Source organism: Asterias rubens, chromosome 16 (assembly GCF_902459465.1).
Source record: "Asterias rubens chromosome 16, eAstRub1.3, whole genome shotgun sequence".
Classification (NCBI taxonomy): Eukaryota; Metazoa; Echinodermata; class Asteroidea; order Forcipulatida; family Asteriidae; genus Asterias; species Asterias rubens.
In genome coordinates this window covers 10,002,439-10,020,260 of record NC_047077.1, presented here as the reverse complement: position 1 = coordinate 10,020,260, position 17,822 = coordinate 10,002,439, and the positions used below count along the sequence as shown (strand labels likewise).

Here is a 17,822-nt window from a genome sequence, read left to right as displayed (position 1 = left end):
CCCATTACTTGTTACAAAGTAAGGTTTATGCTAGTAATTTGTTCGAGTAATTACCAGTAATTAATGTCCACTGCCTTTAAAACATGAGACTGCTGGACTTGTCAATTTGTGAGTTTACAGGCCCAACGCCAAAATCATAGGTATTGGCTTCCCATCCAGTGTAAAATCTGAAACAACATTGAACTGTAAACACTGGAAAACAGTTTCCTGATCAGTTTTTTTTTTCTCTCTGAATGTTTGACAAGTTTTTACTTTAAAAAATTGTTTTTCTCTCTTCAATAACCAATGCTCATTGTGTTTAATAATAATGATGGAATGAAGTCTTTGAAACTAATAGCTATTATTATTACTTTTTTTTCTAAAATGGGTTGGTCAGTGAACTTAACTTGGTATAGTGTGTATAATCTTGAATGATGAAATAAATTGAAATTATAATTAAAACAAATGAGAACCCACCGTAATCTTGTATCCTTGATAACTTTATTTCAACAGTTTGTCCCTTTTTTTTCACAGAAAATTATTGCTTAAAAAGCAATGCTCTTTTTTACAGGAAAAATCTGCAAGACAGCAAGGCTTGTATTTAGCAGTATTTACTTGATCCGTATTTTGTTTAAAAACTTAATGAGAGAGAACTTTCTACACACCTTAAAATGAACAAGTAAACTGTTTCATTTGAACAAGCACTGATATGAGAGAATATTTTATAACTTTTTTCTTAAAAATTAAAGATACTTTGTACTTAAATAGACAGCAATATTAAAGAAAGATATTACCCAGACTCAAAGTCAACATTAAAGGAACATTACAGAATTAGTTTTTGCAAACAAAACATTTGCTGGCAGTGTAAGCACTTTATGTAATCCACCATATACATAAACTGACAAACCTGTAGAAGTTTGAGATCGAACGGCCATCTGGGTCACAAGAGAATAGAGAAAAACTTATTACAAATTTTGCATTGCGTCGAGGCCAAAAAAAAATGTATAAAATGCTCAATGAGCAATAAACTCCAAACGAGAAGTTAGATTATTTATTTGTCATCCAATATGACATTTCAGGCAGAAATAATTTAAGGGGTGGTCTCCACTATCATCATCATTAGAGCGGGTAAGTTTTATGTAAATCTGTGATCTTCACGATTTTTGTTTCTTACCAATTCTGAAACGCTCCTTTAAACATTGTTTCCTTTTTTTTTTTTACATTAACAGTGAGGTACTTTTAGTCATTGAAAAATCACAAGCCTAGGGCCTGCTATCCGATGTTAAATTTGAGGGATGTGTACTTTTAATGGAATGTTAGAAAGAAAAAGCTGAGAAAGATTAAAGGAATGTTATTGGTCCCAATAACCAGCAGCCGATTTTCAAGAAACACAGGATTAATCCTATCTTGAGTTAGGACGAGTAACTCAACCTATAACTTAGAATGGGCTCAATGCATCCTAACATCTTCAGAAGTCCTAAGATTAATCCCAAGTTAGGAAGAGTTTGGTGAAATCGACGGCAGGGCACTGATGTAATGAATGTACCGTAAAACACATTGAGACGCTTTTTTGAAATGCGCTATGAAATAAAAACTAGTTATTACAGTCCTTTAGGTTTTCTCGGTCAATTTAGGCAAATGAGCAGCCAATTTAACCACCAAGCTATTCTATTCCGCGCGAAATCGAATGCTACTGCAATGGGTAATTCGATTTTGTTTTTCGATTAGTCAAATGTAATGTTGCCTCATTCAATTTAACAAAATAATCATTCAATTTAACAATTCATCAAAGTAGCATTCAAATTCGCAGACGCTTCTTGAGGCGTGTGTCACGAAAAAGAATGTCAGTACGCTAAATTGAACAGAGTGCTAAAGGAATTTGGCTTGACTCAAAACGAAATTGAATGGCGGAATTTTGAAATTGAAACGCAGTAACAACTGGAGAGGCAAAACAGCTTCAATTCGAACGCATGAAAATGAAATTGGCTGCTCATTTACTGAATTTGACCGCGAAAACCTATAATAATACTATAGTTTTGCTATTTTTAATGGATAGTGGCTACAGTCTGAGTTATGAGAGGTATCTTGCGATGATGCAGCCACTGAGAGAAACTGTTATGAGATGCCCACAAGATATGATCTAAGACAAACTGGACAGCCTGCTGCATAGCAATGGTTAGGAGCTCACTGGCTGGCATTGACATCACCAAGAGGCAAAGCTTCTCCTTATAAGGGGTGGGAAGAGGTGCGAGAAGGGGAGGAAAGGTGTGAGATGGGGTGCATTGGGTGGGTAGGGTGCTATGTGGGGGTGAAAAGGAGTGAGATGGAGAGAGTAAGGGATATATAAAGGGGGGGTGGTGGTGAGATAGGGTACATTTGGTTGAGGTCATACAAGGGGAGGGTGTGCTGCATGCATTGGGTAGAGCGCTACATGTATAAACGGGTGGAAGGAGTGAGGTTGGGTGAGGCGCTTCCAAAAAGGGGTGAGATGGGGTGCATTGGGAAGGCGCTGTAGGGGGTTGGAAAGGAGCCTGTGAGATGGGGTACACTGGGTAAGGCGTGATGAAGGGGTGTGAGATGGGGTGAATTGGGTAAGGCACTATAAAAGGGAGGAAGGAGTGAGATGGGGACGCAATGGGTGTAAGGTTGAGAAAAAAGACCTAAGATGTGGGTGTATCACGTTAGTTATTAATGGATCATGGTTTGGAAGAGCATCACATGAAGGCATTGATGTGTCGGTAAAGCTGGATGGGTGATGGGTGATGGATGCCAGGTTTTTTTGTGTTCATCAAAGCATTGACAATTTACTTACCAACTGGATATTAAGAACTAGGTAGTATACTTCGTCTTGGTGAACACTTACCTTTGCGTTAGGGACGGACTTGGCATCTTCGAGGGACCATCTTACAAGTTTCTGTAGTAGGTCGTGGATGATGTGGTCATCTGGACCAGCAATGTTGACAGCTTCTGCCTTCAAGTCAATATACCTGAACATTTGAAGTCAACATAAATGTTTAAAACAGAGGTTTTCCCTGTCAATTTCATCAAAAATTTATTCAATTTCAAACAATATTCAAATTTATGCATTTTCCCCTTATCCACGCCAACTAGGGTTTCTTTTTTAGCTATAATGCATTAAATTTTGTTATCGTAAATCTGCTTAATTTAGGCATTTAATATGACATATACTTTAATATAATAACTATTAATATTATTATTGTTTATTCGGCCAAAATGATAGGATGTCTAGTTTATAAATAAAGACTGAAATGGAGAATGGGTGTATGGAGCAAAAAATGAAGTCTAAGTAACACATAATAAAGCAGCAAAAGACCAATTGCAATTAATGAAGGCGTCATAAAGGTAAAAAGGACTGTAAATACGCAACAAACAACTCATGATAAGATGGCCAAGAAAAATGCAAGTCACACAAACTGACAATTGGTAAACAACCAATGCCACAATGGTACTGACAAACCATAGTGATAACAACAATAAAACACAACTATAGGCCTATAGCGCCAAATCCATTGTAAAAATGCTCCCAGGCGCTTTACAATAAAATTAGAAAAACTAGGGGCCTGTAACATTTAACCACAAAAATTATTTGTGTACTTTTATATTTTATTGTTTTATTCCTAGATGGTTTAATGGTTTAATACATTTATCGTTCATTGTCATGCGCCTTCGAACAGGTTTGCCTGGAATTGGCGCAGTATAAATAAATTTTTATTATTATCATTATGAAAGTATGAAAAAGTCAAAACTAAAATCCCCAAATGTGATCATTACAACAATAAAGGAAAAAGTATAGGGATATATAAGCAATCAACCACAGTTAAAACCACCTAAAATATAAGCATCCTGAAAAAAGTTACCCTAAGATCCACAACAGAAATTATTAAAAATTAAACAAAACAACATTGGAGTTGATAACAACCAATAAATTACACTAATATACAAATCAACGAAGCACTAAAAAAGCAGTCAAAATAACCTCCATCTAGCAGGTTAACAACAACAAATCAGCATTACAGGTGTAAACACATGTTGCAAAATAAGAAAATAATCTAAATATAATTAAAATGATTACATTCAAGAACTTTTTGAATCTAAAAACGAGGAATTTCTACTAACTATTTTACCACTTAATGAAATTAAATGGTTGGACCAGTTCCTGCTGCTGGCTTTTACAAAATTTAATGAGGCTCTCGGCCTAATGAAATTAGATGCTCTTCACTAGGAGTATTAAATGGTTCCATTGAATTAAACACTTTTTCATTGTTCAATGCTGATTCAACCGAGCATTCATCTTTTCAAACACAAATTGATTGAGCTGCAAAATAGTGATCTATCTACTCACCATTTTGAAGGCTTAATTTCTTTCAAGTCGCTGTCTTCAGCCATGGCAAGTTGTCGGCTGATCTGAGGAGCTTCACGCATGTGTTTGACAGCCAGTTCCATCACTGGATGCTCATTGGCAGCGTAGAACTTCTGACGGAAAGTTCTGCAGCGCTCTCTACGCACACACATTTTGAATTGTAAATTTTTCGTCTGAGTACAAATTTATGCTTTTGAAAAAAACAATTTAATCTGGGCCAAACATTTCATGGAGCTTCTTCAACAGAAAGTGTGGTTTCAGGATTATTTTATGTACTATTACTTAGAAATAGGCGGTAGGGAAAACTACCTATCGGAACTTAGTAATACATTTTTGTAGTATGGGGAGGGCAGACAATAAGTCTAAGCTTGAAAAGGTATAGCATCTATAGAAGAGTACATGTATACAAAAAATAGTAACAATCATAAGTTTTCAAACTAAACAAGCACAATTTGTTATGTGACATTGTTTATATTAATAACTTAATTTAATAAATGTGTAACCTGATAGGTCAATAAATACAATTAAGAAGAAAAATAAATAACCATCTTTAAAGGCACTGGACACATTAGGTAATTGTCAAAGACCTGTGTTCTCACTTGGTGTTTCCCAACATATGCATACAATTAACAATACTGTGAAAAATTGGGCTCAATTGGTCATCAACTTTACATGAGAGAATATTGAAGGAAAAAACATCCTTGTGACATTACATTTTGTGCTTCCAGATGCCTTATGAAAGGCTTCAGCTGAAGTCTTTTATTGTTTGAGTGAGAAATGATCTCTTTCTCAAATAACTACGTTACTTCACAATGTGTTATACTATCAATAGCTCTCCTTTGCTCGTTAGCAAGTAAGTTTTATGCTAATATATATTTAAGATATTACTAAAAGTGTCCAGGGCTCGATTTCAGATAGCATTTAAACTCAACGCAAAACAAATTGTCAGCATTACCATAGTGATTTGTATTGTGACATCACATTTTGCTAATAGCGAGGATTGATTTTTGCAGTTGAGATCAATCTTAACTCTTCGTGATATAGGCCCCAATACCTTTAAGTTATTATTGTTATACTATTATTAGAGGTACATGTAGTGGACACTATTGGTAACTACTCAAAATAATTCTTAGCATGAAACCTCACTTGTTAACGAGTAATGGGAAGAGGTTGATAGCATAAAACATTGTGAGAACTGGCTCCCTCTGAAGTAACGTAGTTTTCGAGAATGAAGTAATTTTCCACGAGACCTCAGAATTATATTTTGAGGTCTCGAAATCAAATATCTGAAAGCACAAAACTTTGTGTGACAAGGGTGTTTTTTCTTTCATTATTATCTCGCAACTTCGACGACCAAATGAGCTCAAGTTTTCACAAGTTAGTTATTTTATGCATATGTTGAGATACACTATTAAGTGAGAAGACTGGTCTTTGACAATTACTAATAGTGTCCAGTGTCTTAAAGAGATGTGAGGGTGTTTCTAATGTGTGTATTTCCTTACCTCTCCATCCTCTCGATATCTGTGACTGCCTCTCTAGCCATCTTCTCCTGCACCTCTTGGAAGTTCTCTTTAAGTGTCTCTAACGTCCTCTCTGGATCCTGAGACTCCATCTGAGAACCGCTGCCTGACGACTGGGCCATCCTCTTCACTGTGTTTTAGAGAGGAGGGTCAACATCTCAATAATGCATTTTTGTAGAGTTTGTTCAATGATGATTGTTTTAGGACACAAAACACAATGTCAACAGATTTGTATTAAACTTTCACGGTTTTAAGATAATGAATGTAGAAAGCTAAAAGAATTGTCGTTTCAGTGAGACGAAAACTGTTTTAGCATGTAAAACATAATTTTCGTGAGCCTGTTTTACTAATTTTTCAAAACCTACAGCACCCCAGCAAGCAATATTTTAAGAGCAGCCTACTATACTAATATCATTATCTTCAAACTGTGTAAGTTTAATGTATATATCTGTGGACACAGTGTTTTGTGTCACAAAAAGTACCACAATCCTTTCAAAGCCATTGGACACTTTCGGAACAGAAAAAAAATTAAAAGTTCACAGATTTACAACTTACAGGGTTTACAGAAGGTAATGGTGAAAGACTTCTCTTGAAATATTATTCCTTGAAACGCTTTACTTTTTGAGAACACATTAAAACAATATAAATTCTCGATATCAAGAATTACGAATTTATTTTAAACACATGTCATGACACGGTGAAACGTGCTGAAACAAGGGTTGGTTTTCCCGTTATTTTCTCCCGACTCCGATGACCAATTGAGCCTTAATTTTCACAAAATTTTTAATTTATATATAAGTTGTGATACACAAAGTGTGGGTCTTGGACAATACTGTTTACTGAAAGTGTCCAATGGCTTTAAAGGGTTTGGTGGGTACTCTTTGTAGGACACAAAAAAACAAACATTCACAGATTAACATAAAACTAACAAGGTTTGAAGACAGTGATGGTAGAAAGCTTCCCTCAAAATATTACTTGCTGAGGTGCTTTATTTTTTTTAGAAATGAGTAAAACAATTTCGCTCAAACAATAATCCTCTCATGAAAACATTGCTCTTTGATTTTCACTTTTTCTTCTAAAAATTAAGCTAAAACTTCTACAGGTAAAATATATATGTTACATCTTCATCCACAGTGAATAGGGATTCATTTTATTTTATGGCCCCAAACTTGATTTACAAAAAGTACCAACACATTTCAAAGATGCTAGGTTTGATTTTTGGCCGTTTTTAAAGTTAAACGCTTTCATATAAGGTTTTGCACAAACAAATCAGGTGGGCCCACCAGTACAGATGGAAGCACTGTATGTTGGACTTGGAGATTACCTTTGTCTGCACTTGAAACTGCTGCAGTCATCCAATAGGGTTGTCTACTTGTTGTCTGATGGTGGTGATGGTGAGGAGGGTGGTGAGAATGATGGTGGTGAGGGTCAGGATGGTGACGATGTTGAACGTTGGGCCACTTATTAAAGCCAAATGAGTGTGGAGTGATGTGACCTGGGCCTGCGAGTTAGTTTATACAACAGAAGATTCAATTTATACATGTATACCATTGTCACCCAACTATAATAGAATGAATAACATTTCCTTTCAAATGGATACAAACAATTAAGGTAGAGCTAGCACTTCTGTTTTGCTCATCTAAAGCACCTTGAGGCCCTCACATTAGGCGCTCTATAAATTTTGTTTTGGAAACATTTTTTGGACGTTTTGTTGGAAACACCATATGGGATTGTTTGCGGGAACACCATGTTATGACTAGTCTAAATGAGGTGGGGTGGCCGGTTCTCAAAAGAAAAGTTGGTTTCAACTCAAAATTTCGATCAGTATGGTCTGAATGTCTTCTTAAGAAAAGTTCCAAAAAACGTTGAGTTGAAACCAACGATTTCTTTCAGTACCACTCACAACCTCAAAAGTCAATGACTTCAGACTAAAGACAGCTATTAGTATTAGGCTCACCTTGGACACTGAATCTATGTGTCTGTTGATTGCCAGTCATATTGCTAGTAGGGACGGCTAACAAGTCTTCCCATGTCTCCAGTCTGTGTTCCTTGTCCGATGGCCTCGGCTTGTGATGCAACGAGGGCAAATTCTGACGAAATCTACCACAGAAAAACAAATAATCATCAGTGATTGGAAGTACGAAAAGGGCACCATTGACTTTGTTAATTTCCATAACGTTATTTCACTCTACTAATTTAATTTTGTTCAAAGATCATTAACTTTCTTGACCCTTGACAACAATGCAAATTTGGGTTCAACTGGGCAAGCTCATTTGACTAGGTTCATTTTGACAGATCGTTATGGATTGTTATAACTGGCTCATTTGATTGGGTTTTATTGTTTGAACTTAGCTAAATATTCTTGTCAAAGAAAGCTACTATATTTATTTAAGTACATGTACATAATTCTTTCACAAAATTGTACACAAGAAAAAGAAGTTTGTCAAAATGTAAGTTTGTGCTCTACCGTTTTGAGTGTGCGATCAATTACTTTTTTTTTATGGAAAACCCTTGTTACACTACTGATTAATTACCCCAAATAAACTCAGACCTTGAATTTCATCTTGGAAAGGGCAAGGGCCATTTTCATTTTGTAAAGGTGCACTTCCATAGGAATATCTTCAACTTGAAAGTGCATCAAGGCCAAGACAAGGACAACACAGGCCATGGCGTGAACTTCCAGATTGTTTTTGCCAGGACTGCTTTTTTTTCGTTTCTTTTTATAACCCCCTAATAAAGTAAGTAGTGTATTAAAGTAGCTTGTGCTGATGGATCAATGTTTGACAGTCTCCATTACATGTATATATCTCTCATGCTGAACAAAGTTATAATGATTCTGTCAGATGAAACTCACCCTCTATATAAAAGTTCAGGGAGTAAATGTCTTTTACTAAGGATTAACACTAAGCTTTATGCCATTACTCATTTTTCTCCACAGCGATGATTCTTTCAGGCAATACAGAGACCGACAGCGTCTTTTTTATGTTAGAAATTTTACAAAATTTTGGGAATTTAAAGCAATCTTGTGTATGCATACTTTCTGTTTTCATATTTTTATATAGAGAATATTATGTGGCTTGTGGTGTATTTCGTACTGTGTAATCGTTAAACTTAATTTATTGTAAATTTTGTAAAATTGTATGGGAAGGCCAAAATAAATTTCTCGATTGGAAATAATAACGTGATATTTCTACCTCCATGATTTGAATAAAGAAAATATCTACTCCATTTTGTTTTCCCTTCTTTTTTGTTGTGTGTTTGCATGCGTTTAACATTTGCACGTCATCTTAAACCTTTCTGTATGTTTATGTGCCTTCTGTTGTAAATATTGAATGATTGATGGCAATAAAAACAGAGTTCTCTACTCGCTCTTACTTTCTCCATTGCACAGGTGTCGATGACAGCGGTGGCAACTCATTTGGCTTTGACATGACACTAGATTTGTTGCTCAGGTGGGACTTGGAGGTCCACTTATTGGAGCTCATATTGGTGGCAGCAGTGGGATATAAGTCACTTGAGCTGACAGTGTCTGAAGATTGGATCAGTCCCATTGGGGCGGCTACTGACATCTGCCGTCCAGTGGTCCTTGCTAGTCGACTACAAATAAAACAAAAGTGTTACTGATGACAGAGGAGCACTTACTACTGAAACTTGAAAGTTTTAGGGGAGAGACCAGGGGAACAATCGTTCATGAAATATCTCAAGTCTTTTAAAATACACATGTTGTCAGGTCTGAACAAATCAAAAGTCTCTCCCAAAAGTAAAATTAAAAAAAAGGTAGTTGAGGGTTTATCTAAAGAATGAAACTGATGAGCCTAAACACTGGCTGCTACCTAGGCAATGAAAGCAGGAATGTCTTCAATTTTAGACAAACTGGGAGGGACAGGAAAATATTTCAATCTTGAAGCAAGTTGGTCAAAAAGTTGGAAGAAATATCTCATTGAATATATCCCAAAATCAGGGAAAAAGAAAAATCACAGACCAGTCTGAAGTATTGAAAAAAAACATCATCAAAGACAGGCTTTACTTTCTACATCCTAAATGCTTTAAACTACTCTGCAAGATACAAGGTTCAATCGAGACTACAGTAATAATAATAATAACAACATGATTAATAGCGCAATATGAATAAAAATTTCTCAAAGTACTTTACAGCAAAATAGAAAGCAATAGGAAAACAAAACTTGAATTAAATCACCCAATTAACCCACATCAAAATTACATAAATTGGGCTAGACCGGCTGTTGCCTAAATCAAACCATTAAAAATATTACAAACACAAAAAAAGATCTGAAAAATTACTATAAAACTAGTTATTCAAAATTACAAATTTAAAAGCCAAAAAGATCAAAATGCCTTAAAGCCGTTGGACCTTTTCGGTAAACAGTGTTGTCCATGGCCCACACTTTGTGTACCACAACTTCTATATCAAATAACAAACCTGTGAAAATTTAGGCTCTATCGGTCGTCGGAGTCGGGAGAAAACAACGGAAAAACCCACCCTTGTTTCCGCGCATTTCGCCGTATCATGACATGTGTTTCAACTAAATCCGTAATTCTCGTTAACGAGAATTTATATTGTTTTGCTGTGTTCTCAAAAAGTAAAGCATTTCATGGAATAATATTTCAAGAGAAGTCTTTCACCATTGGCTTCTGTAAACCCTGTAAGTTATTTGTAAATCTGTGAACTTTTTTTTTTTTTCTGAACCGAAAGGGTCCAATGGCTTTAAATGCTGAAAACTACAAAGAAACTATACACAGGAATTGCATAATTACATTGCATTGTTGAATTGACATGTGACTATTCTATATAATACTCAAATTGAAACATTATGCCTATTTTTAGAGAAGAGAGTAACACTGCCCATACCTGTAAGCGGGTCTTTCATAGGGAACATGGCGGTAGAGGAACTTGACCATCTCATGGGAGAGGGGCACCCTCGATCTTAGATCTTTAGTCTTCATATTGTGCAGTGCATTCAACACCCGATGGACTGCTTGAAGTTTCTCCGTGATGGCTTTGTAATTACGGAGGAAATTCAGTCTGTCATTAAACAGAAAAAAGTATTGATGAATGGGATTAAAAGTGCACTGAATCGGTTTTTGTCAATTAGGAATAAACTAGATAGAAGCAATTAAGCCTGTGGGTACAGCCATGTAATAAATCTCTTTTGAAGGAGTGTTGGCTCTAAAAAAGAGCCGGTTTTCAACGTTTCGAATAGTATACTCTGCTCGTCTTCAGGAACAAAAGAAACTGCTCTTTCCAGAGCAATAACTCCTTCAAAAGAGAATGGTTGTATCGCAAGTTTACTACTATTTATAATTTATTCCTATTGTTCACACAATGCAAAGCTTCAAACATTTAATTTCCAACAATTAATATAAACACAGAGGGGCCTGGTTCAAATCGCTCCTCGACTTTGTTTCGATACTTTTTATTGAGAACCAAGCTTCATAGTGTTTAGATAGAGTTGAAAACCTCTTCATAAATGTGCCAATTGTAAAGTCCCCCCTGCTGAGGTTATTAACTCCGAGACACTACCAATTGCACAGCCTAATTTAATTCACATTCACTCTTTAAATGTTAAAGAATTTTAACAGTTACAAGTTTCTGCTCGTTTGGAAATTAATGTGAATTGAATTGTTATACGAATTGTATTTATTACTTTTTTTTTTTTTTTTTTTTTTGGGGGGGGGGGAGGAGTTGATGTTGATTGTGGTGGTGGGACTTTTATTCACCTAAGAAGTTCGTCTTCATCATCGGTCTCATCAATGGGTTGGGTTTTAGACTTTGTCTTCAGGCTTGAGTCACTCTTCATGGACTCGGTGGACATCCCACTTGCTGCCCTCGCTTGACTGTACTGAGACGAAGAGAGTGCCAAGATGGCGTCTCCCTGAGGCAGGTTGGCAGGAGGGCGGAAGGTTACTGTATGCTGCTGGGTACCAGTGTTTTCGTGCTGCTTTTTAGCGTCCTGTAAAATAAAGTACGGTAGAATGATGTTAGAGCTTTACACCAACAACTCAAGGATCCAAAAGTCTGGAAACAATGCAGAGGTGGATTTCAAAAATGTTTTGAAATCAGGACCTACGTAAATTATTGCAAGTCCTGTTAAAACAATGATGCATCTAACCATTTATATCAGTACCCCCCCCCCCCATCCTTCTAAAAAAAAAATAATAATAAATAAATAAATAAAAAATAAATCCAGAATTAAAGAGGGCAAGGATCCTTTCTTCAAACATTTAGGTATTAAAAGGAATTTTTGTTAATATCATAGTCAAATGTTGAATATTCTTATCAAGAGACAATTCAATTTTCCCAAGTGAAATGTCAAGTCAAATTTACTCAAGTCAAGTCACAAGTCAAAGTTACTTAACTCAAACCTCAAGTCAAATTTACACAAGACAAGTCACAAGTCAAAATTACTCAACTCAAACCACAAGTCAACTTTGCACAAGTCAAGTCGCATGTTACAAAAAGGTGTTACTTCAAGTCTGGATGAGTCAAAGTCATTGACTTGAATCAACAACTTGTTCAAGAGAACAAGATTAAGATTTTTTACCTGAAGAAAATAAAAAAATTCCGAATTCATATTAAATGATAACCAGCCATATGAGCATGAGTCTTATATGCAGTGTAAGCGGCCTGTCAAGAGGGTACAAAAGCCATCCCAATCCTGAGTTTTGCCCTTTTTTGGTTAATAATGTTTCCTACATGTACTTTTTTTACCTCTCACTGTTAATATTATGAAACACCAAGAATGTATTTTATCATGTCAGGGCATTTAATACCCCAAATAATTGTTTTATTTAATTGAATTGAATTGATAAATGCTCTATATTCTGATCACCCGTATTTTCTGACAACCCGTTCTTCCGGGGAAAAAACAACATGTAATTCATTAGCTAGGTTTAGAGGTAGGGTTAGGATAAGGAAAATACACCACAAGGTTGTCAAAACAGAGCCAGTGTCAAAACAAAGGTGTGTCGAAACATACACCCATAATTAAAAAACTACTGTCTAGTTCATTTAATGGCGCTATTTGCGCCGTTGGATTTGGTATAAAAAAAACAAATAATCTTACCTCCAACTTCTGGACACATTTTTCAAACGTCTGCCCTCCTCTCTCAGCCACTAGGATCTTTTCCGATTCTTTGAGGTACTTTTTGATGTAGGTGTACCCTGCCGAGGAAACTCCGTCCTCATTCAACTGGGATACTCTCCCGCTCAATGATTTGTCTCCTGCTCCAGGAGTGCGAGGCTGAAAGAAACAAAGGAATATAGCTCAATACTAAAGGGAACTTGGTAACGAGTGATGGGGAGAGGATGATAGTAAAATACATAGTGAGAAACGTCTTCCGCTGAAGTGACAGAGTTTTGAGAAAGAAGTAATTTCCCACAAACTTGATTTTGAGACCTCAGATTTAGATTTTGAGGTCTCGAAATCAAGCATCTGAAAGCACAACTTCATGTGACAAGGGTGTTTTTTTCTTTCATAGTTATCTGGCAACTTCGACGACCAATTGAGCCGAAATTTTCACAGGTATGTATTTTATGCATATGTTTAGATACAAACAACAAGTGAGGATACTGGTATTTGACAATTACCAATAGTGTCTAGTGTCTTTAAAGGCAGTGGACACTATTGGTAATTGTCAAAGACTAGTCTTCCAGTTGGTGTATCTCAACATATGCATAAAATAACAAACCTGTGAAAATTTGAGCTCAATCGGTCGTCGAATTTGCGAGATAATAGTGAAAGAAAAAACACCCTTGTCACACGAAGTTGTGTGCTTTCTGATGCTTGATTTCGAGACCTCAAATTCTAAACTTGAGGTCTCGAAATCAAATTCGTGGAAAATTACTTCTTTCTCGAAAACTATGTCACTTCAGAGGGAGCTGTTTCTTACCATCAACCTGTTTTATACCATCAACCTCTCCCCATTACTTGTAACCAAGTTAGGTTTTATGATGATAATTATTTTGAGTAATTACCAATAGTGTCCACTGCCTTTAAAGGGTCTGGGCATAGGATACAAACCAGAAAAGAAAAGAAAAAACTATTACTGAACAAATTATAATAATAAATTACCTTTGATGATAACTCTGATTTATCAGCTGTTTTTGGTGGTGTGAATCCAAACTTGTTATTCCCAACAAAGAAAGCTGCTGTATGAACCTGTAGAGTGAGTTCAGTTTAAATTCCTTTTATTCAAAATTGACGTTTTATGTAATATTTTCCGAGCATACACAATATTAAATGATGCAGAATTTAATAGCTATATAGGGCGCATTAAAACTAATGACATTGGCAGTGGCTTTTAAAGTGCATTTAAAAAATGTTGTGTTCAGTATGTCTGGTGATCAAAATTACTTGACTAATTACTTTTTTGGGCAAACAATCTGCAAAGACTTTGAAGACCAAATGTCGTGACTCAAGCACAACGTCACCGATAGGTTCATAGGTGACTTGCTGTGGGGTGAAGAAGCCCTTTGATAGATGATGCTGACGTCTAGAGAACTGTTCGTTCCATTCATATTCAGTGTCCGGTACACAGGTGGTGCTGGTGCGCTGCTGGATATGGTCAGGAGCATAGGGAAGGGCTACATGTGCGACAATTAAAAAGAAATCATTAAGAAAAACTACGATTTCTTTAATGATGAAGACACACTCAATAACTAAGGCCAAACAAAATAAATGTTGTGTTTACGGTAACCCGACCGACCTGAATTTTTTGCGGCCGAATTGCCGACCTAAAACATTTTTCTAAATATTTTGTGTGTTGGTAAAATTTAAAATGACAACATATAAATTTTTAGATTTTACCACTTTCCAAGATGAGGGTTTATTTAAACTTGATGAGTCGAACAAGGTTAGTATCAGCCCTGATACTTCACCCACGACGGCAACGACGGCAATTGCCGTCGTTGCCCCTACCGATTGCCGCAATGCCCTTCAAAAACCCAATTTTTCACGGCAATGATTGCCGTGCCCTTTTCTCATCATTGCCGCCGTGCCCTTCCTCCCGAAAAAAAATTCTATTCAACGTTGCCCAAGTTCGAAAATAAGCCAAAAAGTCCCGATGTCTGTGTAAATTTTTACGCAAAGAAATATACCCCCAATTTCACGCACGTAAGGCACAACAGCAGATTTCAGGCCCGTTAGTCGTTGTTCTTTGCGTGCGACAAAAAAATACTCGAAACATCGAACGCTAGAGGGCGTTTCGGAACAGCGATAGCGTGAGTTTAAATGCCCTCTAGTGGTAAAATTACGCGAACCAACTCTAAACGCCTTGAGACAAAGACTCGACGTGTCTGTGCATGCTGGGATAGTGGTTTTCCCCATGCTTGGTACATGTGATGTACCATCATGTACAGCATAGTCGTCGCGCACCGCATGCATTTATTCTGTCAACATCGTGTCAAAATGGAGCAGTTACGTGGGAATTTTAGCGTCTCTACGAAAAACTACACAACGTGCATGACCAATAGTAGGATTACGTATGAACAAAAATTATTTATTGTGTATTGTAAGTAGTTTATTTTGTTGAGTTAGATGAATGCTTTCTTTTTTCATTGGGTAACAGTTAAAAAATGGAAAAATTGGAAGAACTATTTTTTGCAGGCAACTCGGAGGTTTTTTTTTAAACTGCCGTCGTGCCCTTCGCAACTTTTTTATGATTGCCGTGATGCCCTTCCAAATTTTTGAAAATTGCCTTGGTGCCCTAAATTTTTACAAAAAGTCAAGGCAAAACTGCCGTGCCCCTTAAAAGCCGAAGGGATAACTTTCCGTATGGCGCCACCACTTTTTCACTCATTTTTACAAAAAGGGATATATCAATCAGGTAAATTAGATACTATATTATTTTATTTCGAATGAAAAAGTGGTGGCGCCATACGGAAACTTTTCCAGCCGAAGTATCAGGGCTGTAGTAAAATTAATGGTAACGGGTTTAAAATATTAACAAATAACTCAAAATTCAAGAACTTAAATATAAAAATAAAATTACAAAATAAAATTATTTTCCTACCTACCTACCTGGAATTTTTTCGGGCCGTTACCGTAAACACAACATTTATTTTGTTTGGCCTAATCAATTGAGAAAATAAAGTCTTGATAGAAGTCTATTTTTTAATTTGTTCATTTGAAATTAAAGTTAAAGTAATCAAGGACAGGCTGACAGGTTTAATATTTTACTAATTGGATAACTTTCCGTATGGCGCCAGCCACATTTTCACTAATGTTTAATTTAACAAAAAAGGATAGGGCCTATCTCATTGATTGAGGTAAATTAGCTACTATATTATATTTCATATCGAATAAAAAAGTAGTGGCGCCATACAGAAACTTTCCCTAGTACAGTAGTAGCTAATTTACCTCAATGAATGAGATAGGCCCAATCCTTTTTTGTAAAATAAAAAATGAGTGAAAATGTAGCTGGCGCCATACGGAAAGTTATCCGCTTAGTAAAATAATAAACCTGTCAGCCTGTCCTTGATAACTTTAACTTTAACTTCAAATGAAAAAAATGAAAAAATTGAATACATTAAACAAACCTGTACCAGTACTGCTCTACAAATTACATTGTCATTTTTATTTAATTAAATTAATACAAATAAAATAAATTACATATTACAAACAAATCATAATCATATTTATATTATTATTAATTAATGTTAGGCCGACTAAATACTGCATAAATAATAAAACAAATTGAATCGATTACATTTATAGGCTAAAAAGCGACTGCCACGTACCTTTTGGTATCTTCAAATTCACTTTCAAGAACTTTGTCACCTCATTGCTGAGCGCGACGTGCTGATTCATGTGTTGTGCGAGAACCTGGGCATGCGTTGCGTGAGGAGCGTGGTGGTGGTGGTGGCCAGCTCCCCCACCGTGACCCGGACCAGAATGACCTCCCTGGTTTGTCATCGTAATTTTCACTCGTAATTTGCAGCTTCTCTTCGCTACAAAAGAATGTGAAATACCTGTAGTACCTAAGCTCCGGTTGGGCTGTGGGGAAAACTCTCCAAACGTCGAAACATGAGAGTTTGGGGTGATTTTTGACGAGCAGGAAGGAACATAAATAATGCAGTCAAAATGGTGTTTTCGAAGAAATTACCGTGGAGGTCTGGTTACTGAATATACTTCCGTGTCCGTATGTGTGGTGTTCGTTGAGGAACCAGGCTAGTAGCATTGGAACGACATACTGCGCTTGCGTTGTTTCTAACCAAAGTTTAGTCACGTGACAAAAAGTTTTAATGGCGCAATGAACCATGGGATTCTTGCACTTTCTGAACTAGAGTCAAAAGAAGCTGTGAAAGGGTATGATACAAATTAACGTGTATTTTTATTGCATAACGCACGGGCAGGTAATCTCAACTTTAATAATAATACGGGAAGTTTAGCCACTGACTGATGATGATCACTGTGGCTCAAGAAAAAAAAGAAAAAAAAAATAATGCCCCAAATTCATTTATAAAGTTACCACCCACACTTTTGCACAATATTTCTTGTTCCAAAAACAATCATCATCTATGACACTACAGTGAATCCACATTAACAACCAATTCAAAATAAAACTTAAAATCCGCCGACCGCAAAAGCAACAACAAAACAAAGTGCGCAATGTTGCGTATGATGATTTGAAATCTAAACCATCGAGGTGCCTTAATTATTTTGAGCGATGCATGGGGATGCATGCTCACTTCATTTGCGCTAGAATTCCGTATTTCCAAGATACCTTATTTTGGAATTCCGTATTTCCAAGATACATTATCATTGATTTCTGTGTTTCCAAGAAAACATTCCGTGTTTCTGAGATAAATTATCTGTAACTGAGTAACATGATGGCAATTTAAGCTTCCGTATAGTTGACTTCATCGGTTTTCGCGCAACTGCGCGACTAGACTTAATTTCAAGTCTGAGATCGCAGTTTCT

At 36.3% G+C, this 17,822-nt stretch overlaps 1 protein-coding gene across 1 annotated transcript; it reads right to left on the bottom strand.

Moving 5' to 3' along the window:
• Positions 1 to 1,934: 1,934 nt before the first annotated feature.
• LOC117301103 lies at positions 1,935 to 16,814 on the bottom strand. The gene is made up of 13 exons (XM_033784989.1): positions 16,640 to 16,814; positions 14,268 to 14,485; positions 13,974 to 14,060; positions 12,966 to 13,142; positions 11,620 to 11,852; positions 10,751 to 10,924; positions 9,256 to 9,477; positions 7,838 to 7,980; positions 7,205 to 7,381; positions 5,863 to 6,010; positions 4,343 to 4,498; positions 2,843 to 2,966; positions 1,935 to 2,204 (listed from the first exon to the last, which is right to left on the bottom strand). The coding sequence occupies exons 1-13, from the start codon at positions 16,812 to 16,814 to the stop codon at positions 2,025 to 2,027; spliced, it is 2,214 nt and encodes a 737-aa protein (XP_033640880.1). The 3' UTR covers positions 1,935 to 2,024.
• Between the last annotated feature and the right edge of the window lie 1,008 nt (positions 16,815 to 17,822).

What these genes read in the sequence shown, in the direction of transcription:
- LOC117301103 (XM_033784989.1), bottom strand. Translation starts at nt 16,814, where the DNA reads ATGACAAACCAGGGAGGTCATTCTGGTCCGGGTCACGGTGGGGGAGCT. An exon ending in GAATTTGAAGATACCAAAAG is followed by an intron (nt 14,486 to 16,639) that starts GTACGTGGCAGT and finishes TCGCACATGTAG; the next exon opens with CCCTTCCCTATGCTCCTGAC. An exon ending in AATGTGTCCAGAAGTTGGAG is followed by an intron (nt 11,853 to 12,965) that starts GTAAGATTATTT and finishes TTTATTTTACAG; the next exon opens with GACGCTAAAAAGCAGCACGA.